General features: G+C 31.7%; 1 protein-coding gene across 1 annotated transcript in view; it reads left to right on the plus strand.

The window, feature by feature from the left end:
* Positions 1-338: 338 nt before the first annotated feature.
* LOC128997886 (ligand of Numb protein X 2-like) overlaps positions 339-25744 on the plus strand; it is a 32614-nt gene continuing 7208 nt past the window's right edge. The window contains exons 1-3 of the mRNA XM_054423666.1: positions 339-402; positions 3457-3587; positions 24735-24841. Coding sequence (XP_054279641.1) covers positions 3494-3587; positions 24735-24841 — 201 coding nt within the window. The 5' untranslated portion in view covers positions 339-402; positions 3457-3493. The remainder of the gene's footprint in view (positions 403-3456; positions 3588-24734; positions 24842-25744) is intronic.

Consider the following 25744-nt stretch of genomic DNA (forward strand, 5'->3'; position numbering starts at 1 on the left):
ATCAACCATCATTATTGCCCGTCATATCTGAGAAGGTTGCCGCAAACCGATTTCAAATATTTCAAATGTTTGAAAAGTTGGGGGGGTTTTTCATCCACCCTGTATATTAGACTAAGAAATTTATGCCAGTAATGAAGGAGCTCATATATAATTGTACTACACATACATTTTTGCAAGTCCACAGAGGTCTAATTTTTGATTCAGTGAAAAGTGGAAACATGAGATTTGCTTAGTGTGTCATGTAGGGTGGTCTGTGAGGGGTGGGGGGTAACACCCCCAACCACCCAAAATCACCCACCAATCAGACCGCTGTCCTCAGTATCTTAGTCCGCGTCCGAATTTAACGGTGCAACCTGTTCATCATCAATTTTGGGAACCAACGATATACCAACTCTAAAAGTTGTAAGTAATTTAACATTTATGAAATTTTCTTAATCACTGGAAGTTAATTTAAGATAAAACAAATCGTAATCTTAGGTAAAAGTAAAAACAGTTTGTATTTGTTTGGAAGTTAAAAACTTTTACAGATGAAAATTTAGTAGAAAGATAATTCATACTAAGAGTACATCTGAGTCAACAGTCCAACAAAAAGTGTGCGCAGCAAATATTTCAAACAAAAATATAAACTATTTGGTACATACAACGTATACAGGTTTTTGCTAATTATTTTACTGTTTAAAAACTATTAATTTGCTTTGCAACGAAGAGTTCGTACATTGGTTTCTCTGTCAAAATAATGCACCAAATGGCACAAGAAGAAGAAAAAAGAATCTAAAAGTTATACAGTATCTATCATATTAGGTTTTCAAGTAAATAAACTCATGAAAACTCATTGAGAGCCCATCAATAACCACACTGAAAAGTTGATCATAAACTTTACAAACAATTTTATTCAAAATTATAGTGTGTTAGTTTTGTGTGTTTTAATTTTGTTACGGATTTTACTTGTTAAAATTGTTATAACTTCTAGTACAAATCCTTGATACTTTAACTCTGTTCTAACCGAGATAAACGTAATTATATGGAAGAATACATTTCAACAACGAAAACAGCTGATCTTATTAATCAGTTCTTCAAAAGGCTACACAGCTGACTTGAAATGCATTACGTAATCTGTAAATATTGAAAGGATAGTATAGCATTTGATATATCTCTGAACAAAATTCATACGACCTGAATGTACTCAAAATGATAGTCTTATACAAGTAAATTATACTGAGCATAGCTTTGCTCTTACATACATTTCTGAGGAATACATTTTTTTAATACCTTCATTTGTTTAATATATTTACAATCATGAATGTGCTAATATCTTTAAACATAGGTGTCAATTTAATTGAATAATTGTTATTTAAAAAAAGTGAAACTTAATCAAAGCATATTATATTATTTTGTTTTATATTTTTCTATGATAGTTAAATTTCATCAGGTCGAGTTGCATTTTAAGAATATTATTTTAAACTTGTTATAAGAGCGGCTAATGATAATACAACTTCCCAAAACAATATAAACACCTGCATTTTTTGTAGAAGTTTCCAAATTATGTATCATATTATTAAGACCTTAAAGTAACTTAATATTATTTTTAGTATTACAAATAACTGGTAGCAAGACACTGGTAGCAGATAGTTTTTAGGGTAATATTGCTCTTTTTCTTCAATTTTACTCAAATTAATAACTTCTTTCGTACATTTTTAAGTTAAACTTTTGTTCAACTGTGCGATTTTGCAAACATACATGCCTCTAAAATGTTAATACTTCGCATTAATAGTGTTAGTAGTTAATTTAAGTAAAATCTTTACACTTGAGATAGAGAATTCCGTTATAATCTTGAGTGAAAGACCCATTCCGGTCTTTTATAACTAAATAATATGTATTTTTTATTATCAATAAAAAAGAACAGTAGAAGGGATTGTCGAGCTTGTAGTTCACAGCCTAAATAAATGTGAACCTCTAAGCGTTTACATTTGCATTGGAGACAGAGAGTTGGCAGCTATCTCAGAGAAAATGTTGTCTAACACTCTTCCCTTCATTACGGTATGTTAAAAACTCTTACATCATAAACACCCCCTACACATCATAAGCTACTGTGAAAGCTTAAATCATATCTCCTCTGTTTTTTGGGTGGATAAATTAGTGGTACTTAAAATATTCTCAAAGTATACAAATGTTCAATTAAAATTGTAATCGGAATAATGTCAAGAAATGTTATTTAGTTTATTTTAAAAATGTGTAGGCCTACTATGGATACAATTCTCTGGATGATTAAATACACATTTTATTACAAACAATGACTATAGTTATTAAAAATAATAAAAATAAATATGGGAACATCTAGGTCCGGGCTATATCAAAGTCAAAGAACTAAATTGATAGTTGTAATTAGCTAGAACTAAAAGTTTGTATTACCTTTGACTGTAAGTATTGGTCATGTGCTTAACAGAGAATCTTGCTTGCAAAATATTGTTTTGAAGAACAATAATGTTTTAAAGTTTAATTGTCTATGAGTAAATGTATAACCGTTCATTCTAAATAGCTTCTTTACGAAGGGAATTCGTAATTTCTCGATTACAGACAACCTGAATAAAATGTTATTTTGTTTGGCTTTTGCAAGGAATCTATATCTATAAATATTTGTTGACATATTAAATTTGTAAATTTATCTGAAAAAAAAAAAACAAAAAACACTAACAATCTGTAGTGTTCAAAGGAGGTATTTTCTTACATTCATTGTAAAAAACTGGATTTAAAATTATGAATACGACTATTAAACTTAATAAAAGACTTTTTGTTATACATGGTTTGGTTTCCCAATATGTTTTGATAGGTTTAAGTGGAACATATGTTGTAAACAATATATATTTGACTATATAATAGTGTATCACATTTTGAAATATTTGTCTCAAACATACAAATGAAATTGGATTGTTAAAAATTTTCTAAAATAAAACAGTCGATCTATTTATCTAAAATGCTTGTAATACTCATTTATAGGAAATTTCAATAACATAAAACACGATTATTTTTACTTATTTTATACTAGTGTCAAACATTTTGAAATCGGAACTATAAATTTCAAATACACTAACAATGAACTTGACATTGATGGCTCCCTGTCTTTGCTATACAATGTCAGACATACAACACTCAACAAAAGTTTAAAAAAAATCACCTCAATCACAACAATTAAAAGTGTATGCAGATTATAATTCTTGTCCCGTCTTTTAACCTGTTTTTTTCAAGTGCAGAATTCATCAAAGTAATAACCATTTATACATATGGCAACACAATCCTCATTGTATAGTATAGGCCTACATTCAATTACTGAGAAAAATTCGTATACGATGACTTTGAAACTAGATCTGTTCTTAAGCCATATGTATTATGGATCATTGTATTGAAAATTCAAGAAAGATATAACATATTTTGGTTTAAAATGTTTCGCAACCCACCCAGGACCTACCGGACTATGTGAACTGAGGGATGGTGTCGGATGTTCCTTTCTGAGGCACCTTATTGGTCGAAGCCTCCAAGGCATGGACACTGGACTTCCCAGAGAACTCTCTCCATCAACGTGATCAGCGACGGTGAGTATCAATACAGTAAAACACTAGTAAAATGCAGGGTGTCCCAGAAATCTCTATTGACCGTTTAATGTATCTGTTGAGTGTGGGAATTAACAATTAACTACTAATTAATAAGATACAAACTCGAAGTACCGAATGAAACTTAAATAAAAGACAGTAAAACTAACATGAATTACACAAATCAACAAATTAAAATTATCATGAAAGGATGACACGGAGGGTTTCTACAAATGGAGGGTTTAGTAACGAATTGAGGAGAGGCTATTAATGTCTGAATAGTGCTCACCCTTGGTCGTAGGTTGTGTAGCGTGTTGGTGTCGAGTGTCCATCGGAAGAAGATCTTGCCGGCATCACAAGAGTTAACACTTTAGAGCACTTCACGAGGGTAAATTGGAAGTAGCCTCAAAGTAGTATAGAATAGAGGTAATTAGGAAGAGGACAATATATAGTATAGAGACTAAAATGGCAACAAATCGGTAAAACGACCCTAGGAACGTACGTCGCGTCAGACGCTACAACGAGAACGCCATGTTTTTACCTCTTCCGCTTGGTAGCCACTGTCGCCAGCAACTTCAACAACAGATAAAAAACAGTTTTGCCAACCACGCAGATGAGAATTTATTAAAGCTAACACTTGTTTAAAAAATATACCAGCGAACACTGGAAAACATTGAATTAAAACTAAACCGTGTCATTCGTGGACCAAAGACAACTACGATATCACGTAGACAATTTCCAAAACTCAAAAGTACAACCACAATGATGTGTTTTCTCAAAACCTTTTTTATTTGTTAACATTTTTTTTGTGGTAAATTGAAATTTGGTACATGGATCAATAATGCAAATACCTATGTTAGAAAAAGTATTAGTTTGTATTATGTATAGTTTTAAATGTAGACCTTTAATGTTGTAAAGATTACTTAAAAACTACACTGCCAAAAAACTATTGAGGTCATTGTCACACATTATCGTCAGCAAATGTTAATAGATTTCTAACCACACCAAATAAAATAAAATCGATTATAAATAAAGGAGCAATTTAATTTATAATACCCTGGGTAAAGGGTGGCTGTACGGGTAACGTTTGAGTTTTGGAAGTTTTAAATATGACATTTTTTTCTTTTTGGCCAAGAACGATACGTTAAAAGGTCGGCAAAAAGTTCAGGGAAACCCTGTGAGTAGTCCAAACGTAGTAGGTGGAAACACAACAGGTATACAAGTTCATAGATGGTTTAATAGAGACTACATTTTAGAATATCCATTTAATGTATCGACAGATTCTGTCCCACAATGTTAGGTGCACTTTTTAGGGATGTAGTATATGTAAGACATGACCACAACAATACATTAGACATAGTTAAACCATGTAATTACAATACATGTACAACAATACATGTAAGACATAGTAGAGGGATCATATAATTACAATTTTCCAAGCAATATGTTACACTGTGAGCATAATAAAAAAATATATATAATCTTATGTAATAATTAATCGTGCTAGTAATAAACAAGCAAATAAGCAATTATTACGAATACACCCAATAACTCAAATCCGTTTATCTCAATGAAGTTTTATTATATTTTGTAAAGTTTTTAACAAAAAAGTCGCTATACGAAAAGTATTTTTTTCTTTATCAGGTATTAGTAGGTAAAGTCCATTTACATAAAATAAAATCTAAGATATAAAGTTAAATAAATCACAAGGAGGAATACGGTATATCTTTCAATTGCATAAATAGGGATTTTACAACTAAAATAAACAATGTTACTATAAATGAAACCTGAACATAACTAAACAAAGCACTACCATAGCAATGTTTTGCCAAATTTGTATTATATTTTCATTGAATGATTTGTTTTAGATTGAATGTAAAACATATGCGAATAAAACACTAAAATATAAATCGTGAACAGAACATTTCGCGGGTCTCAATGCTAAGAAAAAACAGAAAAAAAAACAAAATAATCATATTTTTGAAGCAGTAATTACTATTAAGATATTTGTCCTAATCCTATGAAAGCTGCTGATTACATAAATACTGAATGTCAAATGTTCTAAAGGCTGCTAGTTCAATCTTGCGCTAAGTCAATTCTCAACACATATGCCATTTGTCATTTTATTTACCTTCCAAAGTTCAAGAGCTAATCTATTCTATATATAATTCAGTTTTAAAAATCTTTGTACAACTAAATCTAGAGTTCTACTGGACCGATTTGATTTATTAATGGGTCGTTATAAAGCTTAATTCATGTAGATTTGCAAATAATTAAGAAAGTTTGTTTTTGTTATGATTTATGGTGAAAAATTAAAAAAAAACATGTTTTCCATAAGAAATACATTGAAAACGGTGTTTTTCACACTTTTCATTTGGGTGAGACTTTCGGCTGCCTTTTTTTAGTGTTTCCAAGAAGTGTATAGTACCAATTTGTAGGAAATTGTATTCTCTTTCAGAATATCACCTTCCACTTTGGTCGATTTTCTCACCATTTAAAAGTTATTTGCAAAAAAATCTAAGCAACCTCCGAATTTATAGTAATGAGAAAATATGTATTGAGTTTGGGATATTTTTGTTAAACTTTGTACAACTAAATCTAGACTTCTACTGGACCGATTTTGTTAATTAATGGGGCATTAGAAAGCCTAACTCATGTAGATTTGCAAATAATTATAAAATTGTGATTTTATTAAATATTTGTGGTGAAAAAGAAAAAATAACAAAAATACATTAAAAACTGCTTTTTTAAAGTTTCTGTTTGCAAGATTATATTTGTAGCCAGATTTTGGCTGCCTTTATTAAGTATTTTAAAGAAATGCATAGTAGTTATTTGTAGTAAATTTTATTTTCTTTCAGAATATCACATTAAATTTGGTCGATTTTCTCTCCATTTAAAAGATATTGGCAATAAACTAAGTGATCTCCAAATTTATAGTGGTGAGAAAATACTGAGTTAGATATATTTTTGTCAAACTTTGTATAACTAAATCTAGACTTCTACCGGACCGATTTTGTTACTTAATGGGTCGTTGGAAAGCCTAATTTGTAAAGATTTGCAAATAATTATGAAAGTTTGATTTTATTAGATATTTGATGTGAAAAAAATAAAAATAAAAAATAATACATTTAAAACTACTTTTTTCCAAGTTTATATTTCCAATTTTATATTTGTAGCCAACTTTAGGCTGCCTTTATTGAATATTTTCAAGAATTATATGATAGTGATTTGTAGGAAATTTTATTCTCTTTCAGAATATCACCTTCCACTTTGGTCGATTTCCTCACCATTTCAAAGTTATTTGCAAAAACGTTAAGCAACCTCCAAATTTATAGTAGTGAGAAAATACTGAATTAAAGATGTTGTTAAGCTTTCTACAATTAAATCTACAGTTCTACTGAACCAATTTTATTAATTAATAGGTCATTGGATAGCCTAATTTGTGAAGATTTGCAAATAATTATGAAAGTACTGTTGAGGTTGCAAGCAAGATCGTTTGGCTATAAATCGATGATAAATAACTCCATTTTTTGAACAATTTTCGTTGGTCGTGATTTATCTGTGTGCTTTAATGAAATGGAAGCTGGTATTTCAATGAAGGTTCTTAGGTCAAAACAAATAGAATAACGTAATTAGAATTAAGTATATATATTTATAAAACTAAATTCCATATTCAATATATAATCAAATTTATATTTTCTGATTGAGCGATACAGTATCTTGAACTTAACTGATTAAAACTATCAATACCTCAAGTGAAAGCCTTTGAAGTATTTTAGGACAAAGACATATAAAATAACTTAAAATAAAAATAGAGTTACGTATCATTGATTGCATATAGGTACTAAAACCATTGTAATTATTGTTGATTCGTGGTTCAGCAGTGTGCTTTAGGTAGTCCAATCTTAATAATCAATAGCTAAAATGAGAGCTGGTATTTCACTTTTAGACCAAAATGTATAATGTAATTAGAACTGCTGGAATACATCGTTAATTGAAGTGAAAAAACTCTTTCGTCGAGTAATACATTAGATAAATTAATGATGATGCTTGATGACAAATATGTGCTTGCATAGCTTTAAGAAAAAAATTATGAAAATCAGGAGGGTAGAAGAGCCCTCCTGTAAACCATCGCCCGCCTGCGAAACATTGAACTCGAAAAAAAACCAAATTTAACTCCCATAAGAAATGTACAGGGAGGCAGTTTGTGCATAACTCGAAATATACGTCAAAATGAATGCCGATGCTTGATGGCAAATTTGCGGTACGTCCATACCTTTTTAAGGCAAAAATTATGAAAATCAGTCGGGTAGAAGAGCTAACACGACTCGGAAAAGAAAAACCATTTATTTTTATAGATGGCAATAATTAGTTTACCAGTATGCATAATCTAATCATACGAAAAATGTGTTAATAATTCAACAGCTTATTGTTATATTGTTTTTAATTAATTTTTCTTTGATTAAATGTTGTTGTTAACCATTTGCATTTGTGTTTAAAGTGTGTTCCTTATGTTAATTGTGTGATTCTAATGTTATGTGCTTAAACTGTACAATTAATATTAGTGAGTAAAGTGGTGTATTGATTTCATAACCATTATTTTACTAGATACCGTTGTATTTAACCACAACGGGCACTGTTGCTAGTTTACAATAAATATATAAAGATAACGTATTCAAGCTTCTTTTCTTATAATTGATCATCTGGGAGCATAATCATCATATAGCCATATAATAATCATTGGTCCATTAATGAGTAATGATAATCAAACAAAAGGTCAATTTTAGATAGTAACGAAACCAGCGTTTGGACATATGCAAAACCTTGCAGATTATAATGGTGTTAAATGCAAGCAATAATACATAATAATAAATGCAATGATAAACCAATAGAGAGTTAATATGTGAGTCTATGAAAATGTAATTTATAACCTAATAACCTATATACTAATTACATTAGGAGAAATATTCTAAAAATGTCTTCTCTCCCACTCTATGACTTGATCGGGGATGGACAGTATTTGTTACAACCCCTACGAAGCCGTTACAATTAAGTAAGTTTGTTCAATTAAGTAAATGGTTCCAACACGCTCAGATGGCTCATGAACACTTTTACTCTCCCTGCTGGATTTTAACTTTTCTAAAATTCTTCTTTATATGTTTACGATGCATTGTTATGACGAAAATATCGTTTAAAATAGTTTAGATGGTCAAATTTATTTCTAGAATAGTGTGAAATTAAGATATCATATGTTAGAGGATATTTTAACAAATAATCAGAGTTCATGTACATTCAATAATGATTGCAGTAATTGTGCATTTTTAGGTGAAAGTGCTTTAAAAAATAAAGGAATGTGCTTTTACAACGGTTTTCCTTCGCTAATAGGTTGAATTCAAACTGATTCATTAGATTGCCTAGTAACCGGTTCAAGACTAACGAAGCAGTTTAAGGAAACAAATTTAAAACAACCTTAACTTGTCAAAAACACTCTCTCGCACCAAAGAAAGTTTACACCTCCATAACTCCTAATTAGAGTTGCTTTGAGCCTTGCCTCAAAAAGAGTTTTAATGCTTTCGATTTTGTAAATACCCGTTTCAATCTACAACATAAATTTAGAATCGAACATTTCATGCCTACAAACAAATACTATGAGGGAATTATTCTATAATAATGTTAATGCCCTCACAACTGTTGGTTCGTGCTATTGGTTCGTTGATAAAATTTCCCTCCTACAATATTAATAGTAATATTGTAGGGGGGAAATTTTATCATCATTTAAGATACCGGGTGTATCTAATATGTTTCACTTTGGAATTCATTAAACAACTTAATCCACAGTGACTAAAAAATTCGTGTACATTTAAATGACGATCTAGTAACAGGGTTATCTGTCTAATTTTCCTCGTTTTATTTCCTACCAATAAGTATATGGAGGAAGTATTGTTTTCGTCAGAGTTTTCAAATTTGTGTTTTGAGTTGATATAGGTGGGGGAGTTTGGGTCACCCTGAACCCCCTAAAAGGGGTTGTGAAGTTATGTATTTGTGTGTGTTGTATAGAGCTACAGACCGCACCTTTGGTCCGATTTTGATGATTCTCATTACCTACTCAAGTTATCTCCAGGGGCTTTTTTAAATTTTGATTTCTATTTACGATTTCCCAATAAAATGACTAGAAAATTTTATTTATAAAATACTAACAGACTAAAACTAACTGTGGTCAAGTTTTTATTCATAAATTTAGTAGGTAACCTTTGAGCTAAACAAAATTGTGCAACCTCCATTGTAGTAAGATTATGGCTCAAAATGTATTGCAACATTCGTGATTTTACAAATAAAATATCATACTAACTCCCACAACTTACCCCATGGGTAAGCATAATAAGTGATTTAAGGTAAGCCTCGTTGACAGGCTAGTGGGAGAAAGTATGAGTTATTTCGCTGAGCATATCGGATTTTCGCTTGAGAGGGATGGATTCGATTCCCAGCACGTCCAGTAAAAACCAAGGTATTTAGACAACCTTTCCCTGAGCATTCAAATGGGGAGTTGATACTATGTTTTTTTCTATCGATTTTGGTTGTTCAATTAGTTTTATAATTATAAACACGGGCAACCTGGCCACAGATGTTTTATACAAATACCCACACACACACATGATCATACCATGCAAATGGTAACTAGAACTATAGTAGTTCAGTACATTTTGAAGCATATTCAAAAAATGTATGAAAATGTTGAAAATACAGTTCTACAAGTCAGCTTTCAATATGTATTTTTTACAAAAGCTTCACAAATATAAGCAGAAAAATTTTCAGTCACTTAAGTGAATAATAAGTGAGTATTCTGCATCTCTGATATGATTTTTAAGTTTTCTCCAAGTTACTATCAATCTTTCTATAACTATTGACTAGAATTAGGTAGAGCGAATAATCAATACATTTACTAGTCCCTCATGTGGAAGCATATGTCCTTGTACGTTTATCTTGACTCGACAACGAGCGAGAATATGCTGACCATTGTATGACTCATTCTTCGTAAACAGTTTATCTTTCTGTAGTCACTGTCTAATAATTTGCTGGCAAAACAATCACGTTCTACTAAAACATTTGGAAACGATTTAAGTAATTTTCAATAAAATCGATAAACCACAATTCGTGACACAACTGAAGATCGTATATACGTTTTATAATTTATTTTCCTTTATTTGTAAACATTACTGTTACTTTAATGAAATCATAGTAAAACATAAATTATAGCACAATTGGTTATTCTATACAATTCATATATTTCCCCCCTTAAGTAGATGTTGAATGAATGTAATGAAGAAAAAAGTAATACAGGGCGTTTATAAAAGAATCATCAGGTTTTAAAACATACGGATATAAAATATATCAACAGAAAGGAGAACTCTTTTTTTTCATAGATTCCCCACAAGTGCCCAATAAGCCATTATACTGTGAATTGTCCCAAACACCGGCTAGCATTGCAAGGTTGGTTGATTCTACAGCATTGAAAATTCGTCCACGGAGCTCTTGAAGCGTTTGAGGCTTTGGCGGTACATACATTTTGTCTTTTACATAGCCCCATAGAAAAAAATACACACCGTAAGATCAGGTGATCCAGGGAGCCATTTGAGAAAGCTCAAGTCATTATCGTTACATCTGCCAATCCACCTCTGAGGTAGCTTCTCATTGAAGTTACGTACGATCATAGATATTAAGGAGGAGGAGGAGGAAGAGTTCTTAAACTAGCGATACCACCAACATACTTTGGTACGTAGGAGGAGTCCGTCTTAAATGCCTCCGAAATTCACGCTGGACGGTTATTAAAGATGAACTTGGGTCATAAAAAAAACACAAAATGTTTTTTTCTTTAATTGTAATCATTTTGAAAAAGAAGCAAACACGCCCAAGAAAAAATACCAAGACTGATTATTCAACATATTATTATAAAACTTGGAATTATGCTTTTTAAGAACATTTATCAAATATTAATGTGGGACAAGAATTGTCTGAGGTACATGCAATTAAAACCTGAGTATTCTTTTATAAACACCCTGTATTTTATTTCCAATCTATTATAAGAAATAGCACATTTAATTGTTTACCAATTTCAAATAATACAGCAAATAATTACTATCTAAATACTATCTAAATCTAAATTGTAGTGTAGTGGCGCTCTATCCTGTTTAAAATAGACAGGGCCATTTCCCATCTCAATGTCACCCAATTATGGGGAAAAAATACTCATCTAATATGTCACACTAAATTGTACCGTTTATACCCCCTGAAGTACCGACTAATACCAGGGAAGAGGTCAAATTTCGCTTAGATTTATGCCAAGCTGGTGCTCATATTGAGTTATACTAAGTTTCTAGTACAACTTGAGAATTTAAGCTTTAAATACATATATAAAACATTCAACATAGTCTCTTATTTGGTATCAGTATTCACCTTTAAAATGTTTCAGTTCTTTTTGGGACAACCGGTATAAAATAATGGAAACTGTATAAATGAACAAAAAGAGAAACCTTCTGAAGTTTAAAGTAAAGTCTACATACGCAGGAACTGATTGTAGATACAGGTTGCGGAAATTTAGGATTTTTACGGTAACCTCAAAAATCGAATATATGATAATATATAAGGCTGTGTGGTTAAGGCCCTAGTGGGACATTTAACTGTTACAAAAGACTACCCAAGCTTATGTGTAACCAGAACGAAAATCTATGAAATAAGCAACGTAAAACACCTATTTCTATGTAGTAGTACTTTAGAGACATTTTCAAATAGCGGCAACTCAATCAAAACTCAAACCACCCATGATTGAAACAACCCATCAATTTTTAAGGAGTTCCTCAAACACCTTCTAGTTGATGGTTAGATCCTGAGGAAATTAAGTAGCTTTTTAATAGTTCGTAACTAAACTAAGCCGTTATTGATAATTTGATCACTTGGCTTTAATTAAATGGTCTTGACTAAAGATAACTGGTGGCTTTAGTCAGCAACAAAGCTATACAACCCATCCTGATCCTTTCTACACTTATCCTTCTCTCATGCCCAGCGTCCAATACCCAGAATTGTTTCACTGTCTTGGTGTTAATTTAATGGATAATGGTGTAAATTATTTCAATTTGATTAATTTACTTTATTTTGTAGTATAAATAGCACCAATTAATAGTATTTAAGACCTGCCATAGCACTAATTATTTGTATTTAATCTTACAACATAAACAGCTTGACTTGCAAAAGTGGGAACCCGTGTTAGGCTTTAGCAACTGTCAATACAATTGTAGATGTTTCTCTGGCATATTTGTTTCTCATATTCTTTAAATTGGTGTCGTATTTATCTTTCGGGGACTGCAAATAATTATGAAATTTAAACAATTATAATTGCAGATTATTTATTTGTGTTGTTTTTTATGTACTTGTTATATTGTATTTTTGTCATTACTGATTACCAATTATTGGGATTTTAGTCAATTTTATTGTTTAGGTGTAGCTAGTTGTTCTAACAGCTATCATCATAATGAAATAAGATGTGTTTAACGAGGTATACAATATCAAAGGAAATAACTACATACTGTGTTGTATTCAATGATATTGTGTAAGGTGTTATTGGAGATGATTTGCACGCAATCCAGCTCCATAAAATAAAACCCTAACCTACGGAGAAAACACCTTTGTCGGATGGTTAAACAAAGATTAACATATTCATCGAAACCCAAACTCTTTCGGTTTATTAAAAGTGGTGATACTTATCAATTTACAGGGTGTCTGATAATTAATGTTTTAGAAAATTATATGACTAACCTCTGCCATCTAGATATAAGCAAATGTAATTTAAATTGTTGTCTTGATAAAAGTTGTAACTTTTAAGATGAAACTCAAGTGGAATCTCAAACAACACCCCAATGTTTATGTAAACAAATAACATTTCATAAATAAATATTAAATCAACAATCTGTGTTATTTTAACACGGTAATACTGGTTTGTGCATAACAACTACCATTATATTCTGTCTGTTTTTGTTAGGAGGAATGGACATAATCTAGTCACTATTGTTATGTAGTTTGACACACAATCTGTTTATTTCTTATCGCCAGACACCCTTTTTATTGTTTCTCTCATCCAAAGAGTCTGCATGGACTGTAAAGGTCGTACATCTAAACTATTGAAATGCTCCACTTTTTTAATGGTTTAATGATTAATAAGATGAAAAAGTATAGTAAAAAGTTTTTTATAACAATTAATTTCTCACCAGAGGTTAAGTATAACGGGTTCCTTGTAACTATCTTAAACTGTGTTATTAAAGTCCACAGTTGCTAAGAATAACTATTTTTAATTTAGTTATGTACACTACGCTAAGTGTTTTGGGTACACTGCGTATGGGAAACTCTAAAACTATCTTAAACTACAGGAGAGTGGAGCGAATGAACAATACACTGACTCTAACAGGTAATTTAACTTTAACAAACTAATATCAGTCTGGGCGTAAATATTCAATCCTATGTATTACAACGAGCAACATAATATTCATGTATTGTATGGATCGTGGTACAACAACTTTGATATACGTTGAAATGTTTTAAGTGCTACAAAGTTACTATAAGTTATGACTTACAGTGTTAACAGATGAAAGGCCAATGTATTAAACTGTTTTGATAACTTAACACTGAAAATATTTAGTTTTGAAAGTAAACATCATTCATTTTTGTTTTACAAAATCCTTCGTAAAATAGTTCGATAACGCTGGTCATTTATTTAGACATAGAATTTTAAGTTTGGTTCACACATCATCAATATCTTTTCATTTTTAAGTATCACAGACGTATACTGTGGAAATATCTTTGTTTTCTTCATTTAAGGGTCCTAAAACTAAAATTTCTGTTGTTTGTTTTTTTTTTGTTTTACCATACAATCTGTAGCTCTTGTAGTAGCTACTTCCTCAGGTGTTCGATAATTTTGTATAGGGTGTTTCTCTGGAGAGGGCCGCCACTTTAAACTGTGGAATAACCAAAGTTTAGGTTAGGTTATGTTAGTTTATAACTCTACTCACACGTCTTTTATTTACTGAACAGAGGGATAACTACAAAAACTGAAAAACACCGAAATTAACTGTGGTTTTCCACAGTTTAAATAGTGGTGGCCCTCAACTGAAAAAGACCCGAATTATCAAATAAACCCTAGCCTAGTTGTTGAGGTCTTGGAAATCAGTGCAAGGGGGTTTGGTTCGATCTACGTCACATAAACAAATATTTTAAGTGTTTGGATAGTTTTTACGAAAGCTTGTGAAATTAATTCATTTAAAATGGTACTAACATAGACGCTAATAAATAATAATAAAACATCCAAAATACTAAATAAACATTACTCTTCAGACAACTACAGCTTACTTCCTTTATCTTCATTTTTTGGAGCAGTGACCTGACTGGTATATTACCCTTAAAGATCGTGATAATGGAAACTGATGTAAAATTATCTTGTTGGATTTTTTACGTGAAATGGGCACTAGGGGACAATCACCTTCTTCTCTTTATGCACACATAAAACCCAATTTCGAACAGATTTTTGTTAATCAATCAAACACAATAGGTATTTCATACCATACCACCAATGAGGAAAATCGTATTGAATGACGGGTAAATCCTATTAAAGTTAGACCAAACGCACAATCATAATCAAATTTTTTCAACTCTGGCAACGTTAGGTTACTGGAATTGAAAACATTTGATTACGCTTTTGTATTCACTATTCATAGCCCTTTCACCACAAATATCGTTATCTTCATAATTGTACCTCTCTTTTTACACGAAATGCATAGTCATTTTTTGGGGCCAATTAGGTAGTTTCAAGCAATAAAAAAGCGTCGAATGAAAACACTCGTAATTATTGTAACGTCATACACATTTTTACGTAACGCAATCCACCCCTTAAGCCTCTGTTTATGTAGATATTTTTCCTTTCTATTTTTTTACAAGCTTCTTCTTTATAAACTCTAATTACGTTTTATTTGTTAGGAAGTACTTCTCACTGTTCATTTTGATAAACTTGTAAATACCATGTCATTTATTTGTACTTGTGTGAAATAAAAATTTTATTTATTATGTTACAGTTGTATTTATGTTGTATTTATATTGTATAGGTTTTATGTTGCTGAAGATATTCAATATAACTCTAAAGTTCACATTTTTACATTATTTGAAAACATAAGTATCTACGATAGTCACAACACTCAAATGGATTTTTATAAAGCTCAAATATTTATTAAATATACCAAGTCATTTATTTAGTTTGGCCGAAAAAATGTTCCCTTCATAAATAATAATTTTGTCTATGAGTTATCAACCGGCTCTTTTACTGAAACAATGTTAGAAGTTAGACGATATAATGTACCAAAACGATACCTCATGACTAGTATAAACAATTTAGATATACTTAGGATACTTTTACTTTTCACTCAAGGGGAAAAATTGGAAACTTTCCAATTATCCAGTTTAAATCGTCACTAAATGGCAAAAACGTGAGCCGATAGGTTCCCCTATTTCCCCCCGTTATTTTATGGATTTTCATTTCAAAATCACCGTTAAAAAGACTTAATTTCGAATAATGAAAAAATGCCTGGATATACCCCTGGATTGCCCTAATACCAAATTTAATCAACATCAAACCATAGGCGTGGTCTGCAGCTCTGTACACAAACACACTTCGAAAATATTTTTTTTTATTTAGAGGGGTCCAAATCGGACGATTCCGCCAAAAACTCAAACTTGGAAAATTTTGACAGAAACAATCCCTTCTACATATACTATATAAACGGGGAGAGAGAATAAAAATTGATTTCTGTGTTACATAACATTTACATTTTTTGTAGGGTTGAACCCCAAGGTTATAACAGGATATTACAAAGGTTGTAACATCATAATATATCACCTTTTTTAGAAATGTTGGCAAAGGTAGGATGCTCTAACGGGGGATCCTAAAAAAGCTCTAAGGGTGAAACAAAATTTGTGGCTAAACAGAGTATGCCTAAACTAAGTGTGCCTAAACACAGTGTGTCTACAGTGTACCTAAACAGAGTGTGCCTACAGTGTGCCTAAACACAGTGTGCCTACAGTGTGCCTAAACACAGTGTGCCTACAGTGTACCTAAACAGAGTGTGCCTACAGTGTGCCTAAACACAGTGTGCCTACAGTGTACCTAAACACAGTGTGCCTACAGTGTACCTAAACAGATTGTGTCTACAGTGTGCCTAAACACAATGTGCCTACAGTGTACCTAAACACAGTGTGCCTACAGTGTACCTAAACAGAGTGTGTCTACAGTGTGCCTAAACAGAGTGTGTCTACAGTGTGCCTAAACACAGTGTGTCTACAGTGTGCCTAAACACAGTGTGCCTACAGTGTACCTAAACAGAGTGTGTCTATAGTGTACCTAAACAGAGTGTGTCTACAGTGTGCCTAAACACCGTGTGCCTAAGAATCAGTTCTGATGATTTTGGAATTGGAATGTTTTAGAGAATTTCCACAGTAAAAAAAAACCTTTTTGAAACATCTACTGAATTATAATTAACTTAACCAATCTTGAGTTGGAGTTAAAAATACGAACTTTGTATTTTTAATGATTTAGAGTTTCATCCAAAAGTTTTATTAATAGCTGCATACCGACCACCATCAACACTGTATTACGATTTCTTATACAGAATAACAGAATGTCTGAATAAATATGCTAACCGACACAGTACAGTTGTTGTCATGGGAGACCTCAATATTAATTTAGCTTGTGATACAGTTCCGGCGCAAAAACTCATTACCTACATGGCATCCTTTGACTTTCAAAATATTATAACGTCATATACTAGAGAAGCACATGGATCTCGCAGTCTTATTGATCATGTTTTTACTGATAATAAGAGTGTTGATAGCTCAGTTATCATATCAAGACTCTCTGACCACAGTGCCCAAACTGCAACTTTTCATTTTAATAACATCATTCATACCCCAAAAGCCCTATACAGGTTGAATAAAAAGTCAAGACCCCCCCCCCCCTTTAATATTTTTCCAAGTAAATATACAGAGATATCCTTTTGGTGGTCGTGCTAGCTTAGCAAGAAGTTTCATTTTATGATTTTGAAATTTTTGGGTGTCCCCCCTAAAGGGGGGATTTGGTGGGTAACTCAAATATTTTAAATGTAAACCCCCTTCAAGTGACATCTCATTTTGAAGTGTTTACAAAAACGTAAAGAATGGTGAAAACTAGAGGTCGCTATCTCTTCTCTATCCAAAATGGTAGCCCGTCAAATGTTGTAGAAAATCAATGGTAAAATTGGTTCGTAATGGTAATATTGGCTACCATTTTGGATAGAAAAGAGATAGCGACCTCTAGTTTTCACCATTCTTTACGTTTTTGTAAACACTTCAAAATGAGGTGTCACTTGAAGGGGGTTTACATTTAAAATATTTGAGTTACCCCCTAAATCCCCCCTTTTGGGGGGACACTCAAAAATTTCAAAATCATAAAATGAAACTTCCTGCCAAGATTGCACGACCACCAAAAGGATGTCTCTGTATTATTAATGGGAAAAATATTAAAGGGGGGGGTCTTGACTTTTTATTCACCCTGTATAAATATGAGAGACTTTTTTCAAACTTAAATATAGAATCGTTCTCGTATCATCTATCTAAGGAAACTTGGGATGAAATATATAATGCAGCAGATTTGCAAACAAAGTGATTTTTTACCCACCTTGTGTCTTTTTTAATCTCACATTCTCAGTATTAGTTGAATATATATCTGACAAACTTTAATGCAAATTTGTTTGTATGTATAAATCTTTCTACTATATTTAAGAAGAAACAAATAAAAGTCAATAATAAGAAAAAGAAGGTTCATATGTATGCAACGTCCATTAGGGGTTTTCGCATTGTGCTTACTAAAAATGTGCACTGAAATAAAAATGTGATATTTGGTGTGACTTTACGATTTTCTTTCATGCACAGTTTATGAAGGAAAGAAAGTGCTTTTTCTCATTTCTCACAAAAACGCCAACTTAATACTTTTAATCCCAGAAGCTATAAGAAATAACTCTTTGAAGAGGAAAGACTCTTGTGGCAAATAAAAGCTTATTATTGCCCAGTCACTGAGATAGAATATTTATTGGAACAATATTTTATGGATTAGTTGTGTCTTGTTATATTTAATATACTGTATATCCAATAAAATATTTAAAGTTGAAAGGTTAGATTTTTGTTCAGTTGTACTACAGTTAATTAAATCACATTTTAAATAGCATTTAACGTATTGGTAAATGTGTAACCACAATGTATTGGGCAAATATAGGCTCCCAACATTAATTGTTACAACTTATACTGCAAACTTTAAGGAACTGTTATAAAAGATAATAGGTACATTAGCTAAAGATTTAGATTACAGGTGTATCGAACGGACTAAAAACTTGAAATCATATAGTTACAATAAAAACATTCATAAATCAAGCACACCTGAGTCTCATCATAACCTGATTAATCGGAACAAAATGGAGGAACGGTAAAATAACAACAAAATTAGAAAAAATGAAGTGTTAGGATTCTAATTAGTTAACTAAATGAATGAATGAGGGACATTCCTATCCCTAAAATTTCTTGTTCATTTTCTTGAACATCATTGAAAAATTCAATAATTAAATTAAAATCGTTTCGCAAAGAAAATTACTTACCGGTACCATTATAAAAACGAACCAGTATTTTGCTGTCTCACCATTTTGTACAGCTTGATTGGAATCAAGTTGAGCTCATGATTTTTTTTTACAAATGCGTGTGTTATAGCATATACATCGACGGTTGTAGCTGTAAATTTATATATCGTGTTTGGTATATTAATTATAAAATAGCGACTTCTTCGTTTGGACACCCTGCACCCGGTGGATTACGGCAAATGTTCACACTGTTAGCGTTATTTTATCGAAAAGTGTTGAAATATCATGTGTTATTATGCCCCTAAAAAATAATTTTTGGCAGGGACATTTTTATTGAGTAGTATTCCAATAACTATAAAACAATAAAAATTAATTTTGGTATAAACATTAATCCATCATGATATAGAGAGATATCTTAAGACACTTAAGAAGTGGGATTCACAAAAGTTATTGACGGTTGGGAAAAAAACCCACAGCTAAATAATGTTATAGACCCTATACATTTTTTTGGATTTTTAGTTTGTTTTCATTGTATGCAGGATAGTTAAAATAATATAAACGAGAACAATTTACGTGTTTATTTTAATTCTTTAGAAATACTTTAAGGACAGTAACACGTTGAATTACGTTGTAATATTAATTCTACATGTTTTGATATGTTTGATTCGTTATTTAAAATAGTCTTGATTCTTTTGTTATTTTACTGCAAAATTTATAGAAGGTTATTGTTATGAAACTATAAAATATGTTTTAGTTTATAGAGAAGAAGGTCTTACACTATAAACCAACCAGGATCATCTATTTGGTTAACCCCGAATGAATTACAATGCAGTAATGTTTCAGCTATATTGCTATGGACTAACCTACAAATAAATGTAATATAAAGCTTTAAACTTCTTTACTTAATTTGTTTTGTCCTCGTCCTTGATTTATGTTAACCTGTATGTCTACCTTTTTATTTCTTGTTATTTTTTAACACGATGTGACAGATTTTTGTTTTAAAGTATATACTAGTTTAATTGTTTAATAAATTGTATCACAAAAGTAATAATGAATACATTAATAATGCTAGTAAGAGAAATAAAACTACAACAACGATGATAACTATATGACATATAGTTACATTGGTCAAGCACGTACTTGTTAACTATATACATAAACTGGCTATAGAATAAAAAACCCCTCTGAGATTGCCAGCAACAACTTTTTAACAAAACTCTTGGGGGTTTTACCATACCGATAAAGTACTTGTTGGATATTATAACGATTAAAAATGTATTTTCTCTCATACTGCATGAAACTAAAATCCTGTTTTTCAATGCACGCTTTGTCCGTCCAAAAAAGCACCTTATCTATTAAAATTGTAAGGAATCAGCTGGAGTTAACGTTATCAGCTGTACAATTTTGTTGTAAAATTCACCACCTGATATTGCCAAAGAAATTGATCACATGATTAATGAATCTTTACTCAGATTGTTTTCAAACCAATTCAATCATTTATCTACGACATAAATAATTTTACAATACGATAAATTATTTTAGTACAAGCCTTTTCAAATTAACGGGAAGACATGTTGACATTCCAAGCAACAAACAGGTACATTATAAAGCAAACAAGATATACATGTGTCAAGTTAATTACAAGATTCACTTTTCAGTTTATCATCGTCATGGTATGTTTCACAACAGTGTCAATATCCAGAATTAAAAAATATACATGATGTTTTAAAAACGCAATCCATGAACGTACCGTTAGACACTTTTAAACATCAAAACAAGCTCATATTTTGATATCGCGGGTTTCTTCACTTCTTTGCCAATCAGCCGATATGCATTGTTGCTTAGTTATTTATTAGTCTTAATGTATTGGGAATTTATTGTAAAGGTGTTTTCGCAAGCTCAAAGAGTACGTATTGTGAATTAAAAGTAAATAATTAATTTCATGGTCAAAGATGTTTAAAATTAAGTTTCCAGGTGCGATTACAGTAGGTACCTATAAAATCAACTCTTAATATAATTAACTAAAATTTAAGGAAACCGGATCTTTAGGAAACCAATCTGACGTAGGCACTCGATTAGAGCTTGCGAAACCCCCTTAACGAGTTTAATTTGCAATAAATTCTCAATAACATTAGTCCTTACAGGATAAATATATATGCAACAATGCATATTACCTGAAAGGTAATGAAGTAAAGAAAACAGAGACCAGCATAAGAACTGGTTATGTCGGTAAAAAATGTCTCACGGTAATTGTAATTATTTGCGATGAAAAAACACCCTGTATCAGTAATTTTAATTCAACGTTGTTATTGTGTATGCGAAGTAATACATGCGCATCTAAATAACAGTAAAAAAACCCAACAAGATTTTAGCTTAAACCGTTACAATAGCTTATTTATACAGATAGACAATATACTAAATTTACGTTTGCTAATTTTGTACGTTTGCTAATACAGCTTAAATAACAATGTAGCATAATGAAAAATAGTTCAACGGAGAGACCAAAATATCTTAACGACCTTTGCACACTTTCCGACTCCTATTTCCCTTCAATCGTTAAACTAGAGTTCGTTTCGACAATAGCAATTTTAGGCCCTAGTGATGAAAAATACCATCTAACTAAATTGGAGTTGTTGGAGTTTTTTAATTTACTTGTTTCCCTTTACTTACACCATTTTACAGAAATACACGGATATAATAATGTGGCATGGATAAATATCTAATAGTCACAAAAGGGAATTTGATTGCTAATATAACGATGGTAATAAATTCAAAACTATAAAGATAGAAATTCTCACTAAATTAATCTATGGACGAGGTTCAATTCATTTTGATTGAATACTCTTTGAACGCATGGGATTAACAACGATGACGTTTGAAATTGATGTTTAGGTTGGAAAGGTGTACAAAATGAAATATATTTTTTGTTCATTAACAAGCTCTTTTCAATTTGCGTGCATCATATAGACATATTGTTATAAATATGTGTAATCAGTTAAAAGGGGAATATTGTAAAACAAATCATGTAGTTCACCATTATTTTCATAAACTAAATGACAGCCAATCAAACTCCATATAAAACTTTGTATAAACTTTGCTTGTTATAGTTCTAACTTTAACTCTACCAAGTTCAATTTAACCTAGTATCCTTTGAGTATCTTCTGTGAAAGTATTAATATTTATAGCTTGGTTACTAGCTCATTTAAAAAATTTAAAAGCAAAAATAAGCAGAAATATTGTTAATTAAGAGTCCTTGGAACCTATGGAATAAAATTTCTAATCCCAAAGTATACTAGATATTTAAATTACAATCACTCTGGTGTTTGAAAAAATATTTGTAGATGGTAAATAACTCTTTAGCGACAGTTAAAAATTAACGAAACTAACATTGCTCTTATGGCAGGCAAATCCAAGATGGTCGTTAGCTTCCATGGATTCCATTGGAGAACAATTAGAAACTTCAAAGAACATATCACATCTCACAGTATATCTGCTTCAGCAGCTGTTTGAAATTATCCAAGATGGCCGCTAGCCTACAAGAACTCTTAATACAGATTCCTTAGTATAAAACATAAACATTTTAAAAGAGTAAGTTGGTTATGTTTTTTAATCCGTTATTATTGGTTATAATTCCTTAATACGTTATAATACGCCACCAATATGTATATTAAACTGTTTTAGTGATTTTCCCCGTAGGAATTTCGCTATTGCCGTTGTTGTTATTGTAATGCCTAGGTAAATGGTTCTTTTAAACTGGATTTTCCATGTGCTTGAAACACCAGTCGTTCAAAGATAAACACATAGTTATACTTACTCGTGTTATTAATACTAATAGTAGCTCTTCATAACTAGGTTTTACGAGCAAAATAAACTAAAACGTATATGTTGCTTCATATTATATAAGATTAGTTGTAACATAAAATATAATATAAATATAATATAAATTATTAATGTTTTGAAATCTCAAAAAATATTAATACCCTTAACTGAGACTATTTAGTTCGAAGATTCCTTCAATTTCCAAATTTCTAGTTAGTTGAAATCAAGTTTGCTGAGTTAAAATGGCCATCTATTTTCTTTTAAGAATATAAGAAACTACTATTTTAAAATGTTTTTATGCAATTATCAGCACTAAATTCAAGAAAATCGAAACTTTAGAAAATTGAAGCTAGGTGGTAAACTAAATAACTGTTAAATTGACCTTTTATGCCTTGCAACGACTACTGATTTTTGCAGTTGTTTATACAATATCCAACGTAACTCACTTGATTCGTATTCCCCTATTCATGCAGCACCTTCATATTTTTTAGTGTACAAGTCTTATCCCTCACATTTATTCACTACTGTTTTTAGCGAAATCTCCTATAGGTCCAGTCCAGTCCTTGTCAACACACAGTCTTCAACGCGTAGATCCATAAAAAATAAACAATTATATATATTAAAGTATGATTGTACAATTAAAGGTTAAGTAGAAAATTACAAAATACAAAAAACTGTACATTTAAAATTCCTATTATATTATTTGGCGAAAGGTAATTGGTTGTTTGCTTGTTTATGGATTATGTTGAATAATTAGGAAAATGTGTTCGTTTAATCCTATAATATAAACATTTTATAAAAACACGTTTTCCTTTCTCCGTAGCAAAACCTTAGTATTCGGTAAACCTAATGTTATTTACATTGGGACTAAATATGCCTTGTTTATGCAAATACTTTACTTAAAATCCAATCAGACAAATTGAAATTCGCTTTAACTGCAGGTTTACTGCGGCAGGGGTACTGTTTAATTAAAGCATACTCTGTATCATGTTAAGTAATATACTACTGTATTACGTTTGTAACGCAGCAATCCGTTTGACTTTAGGTTAATATTTGCTACACCTTACTGATATTGTTATAACTAATCAGTATTTCGACACGATAGAAGGTGAGTAATTGCTGACCAATGTGTGACTCACCACAAACAGCCTGGTCTTTCTTTAGTTACCGCCTCATGATAGGCAAACACAGTTTTCACCTTAGAAAAATTAAGAAAAACATTTAAGTTATTTCCGCAAAAACTGAGTAAACCATAACTCAAAGTGGAAAGTGGCATAATTTATTTGTAATTGCAGACCATTCTTAGCATCCTGTACATTGGCAATTCTTCCAATAAGTATCTATTATTTTAATCACCCTGTATTTGATTAAAGTACAACTATTACTTGCAGTAAAACAAATGTTATTTAAGCCGTACCTAAGCCTTTATAGGTTTTGTTGTTTTACTACCTACACAGCTCGACTAACAAGAGAAACCAGGTGTTGGAATTTGGCTACTGGCGATTTCTTCAGTATTTGTCATATTTATGGCTAATATTCTTGCACAACCTATACATACTGTTTAAAATTCTAGGTGAAACCTTTTACCATTTTAGAAAAACAATCTGTTATAGTTTAGTGAGTTATTTGTAATGCCTCCTAGGTATCACAAGACTGCCAGTATTAGAAGGAGAAGTAAGCCATATAGAGATTCCACGATTTTCTCCAAGTCTAGGCATCACCATAGTAGGAGGCTCGGACACCGCTCTTGTAAGTAATAAATACAGGGTGGGGCAGCATAACTTCCTTTTTTAAAAGCTTAATAAAACGCATTGTATGAGTCAGACAAACTTTATTTGGTTTTTACAATGTAAGTACATTCCTAAAGTTTTGTTTTACGTAGTTTTGAAGAGTAAATCATGCAGGTGTTGTCCCCCATTCTAGATACATTGAGTATACCGATTTTTTGCGATTTCTAGTGTTTTCCATTACCCTTTCAAGCATAGCAGGCGTCATGTTGGCAATTTATTCCTGGATCTTGTTTTTTTTTTATCTTGAAGGGTCCCTGGGCTGTCCACATAAACTCGGGACTTCAAAAAACCCCATAGAAAAAGTCGCAAGAGGACAAATCGAAAGAGATTGAGCCGGCCATTGCAAATCGCCCCTGATTAAAATAAGGCGTTTTGACAGTTCCTGCTCAATCACCATCTTTTATGGATGGAATTGTAGGTCATCATGGAGAATTCTCGTTACAGAACGATTGGAAAGTCCAAGTGGAGACTCATGTTTGAGCGCACAAGACAAAAACACGCTTCTGTTTGAGCGCGTGTCTTGGTGATTGCAACATTGAAGCTCTCACTGCCTCAATGTTCTCAGTGAACTAATGGGACTCCAGTTTTTCGTTTTGTAGCACTTGCAGTTTGTCTAAACGTATTGAACCACATAACAATTGATTTGCGGTCCGGTACAAGGGCCAATGGGGCTAAATTAAACTGATTCTGAAAGGCGCGCTGGGTTACGATCACTGAACATCCACTCAAAAGGTAGGCCTGAACGGCAAACGAACGCTCTTCACTGTTCCAACGCATAATGACGACTAAACTGTACAAGGACAAAACTTTATAGCTTCGCCTCTCAAACGAGACTGCTAGCTCTTCGCTATGACATGAACAA

The sequence above is a fragment of the Macrosteles quadrilineatus genome, unplaced genomic scaffold (assembly GCF_028750875.1).
Source record: "Macrosteles quadrilineatus isolate MER2022 unplaced genomic scaffold, UCM_ALF_1.0 Scaffold_7__1_contigs__length_78375512, whole genome shotgun sequence".
In the NCBI taxonomy this organism is placed as follows: Eukaryota; Metazoa; Arthropoda; class Insecta; order Hemiptera; family Cicadellidae; genus Macrosteles; species Macrosteles quadrilineatus.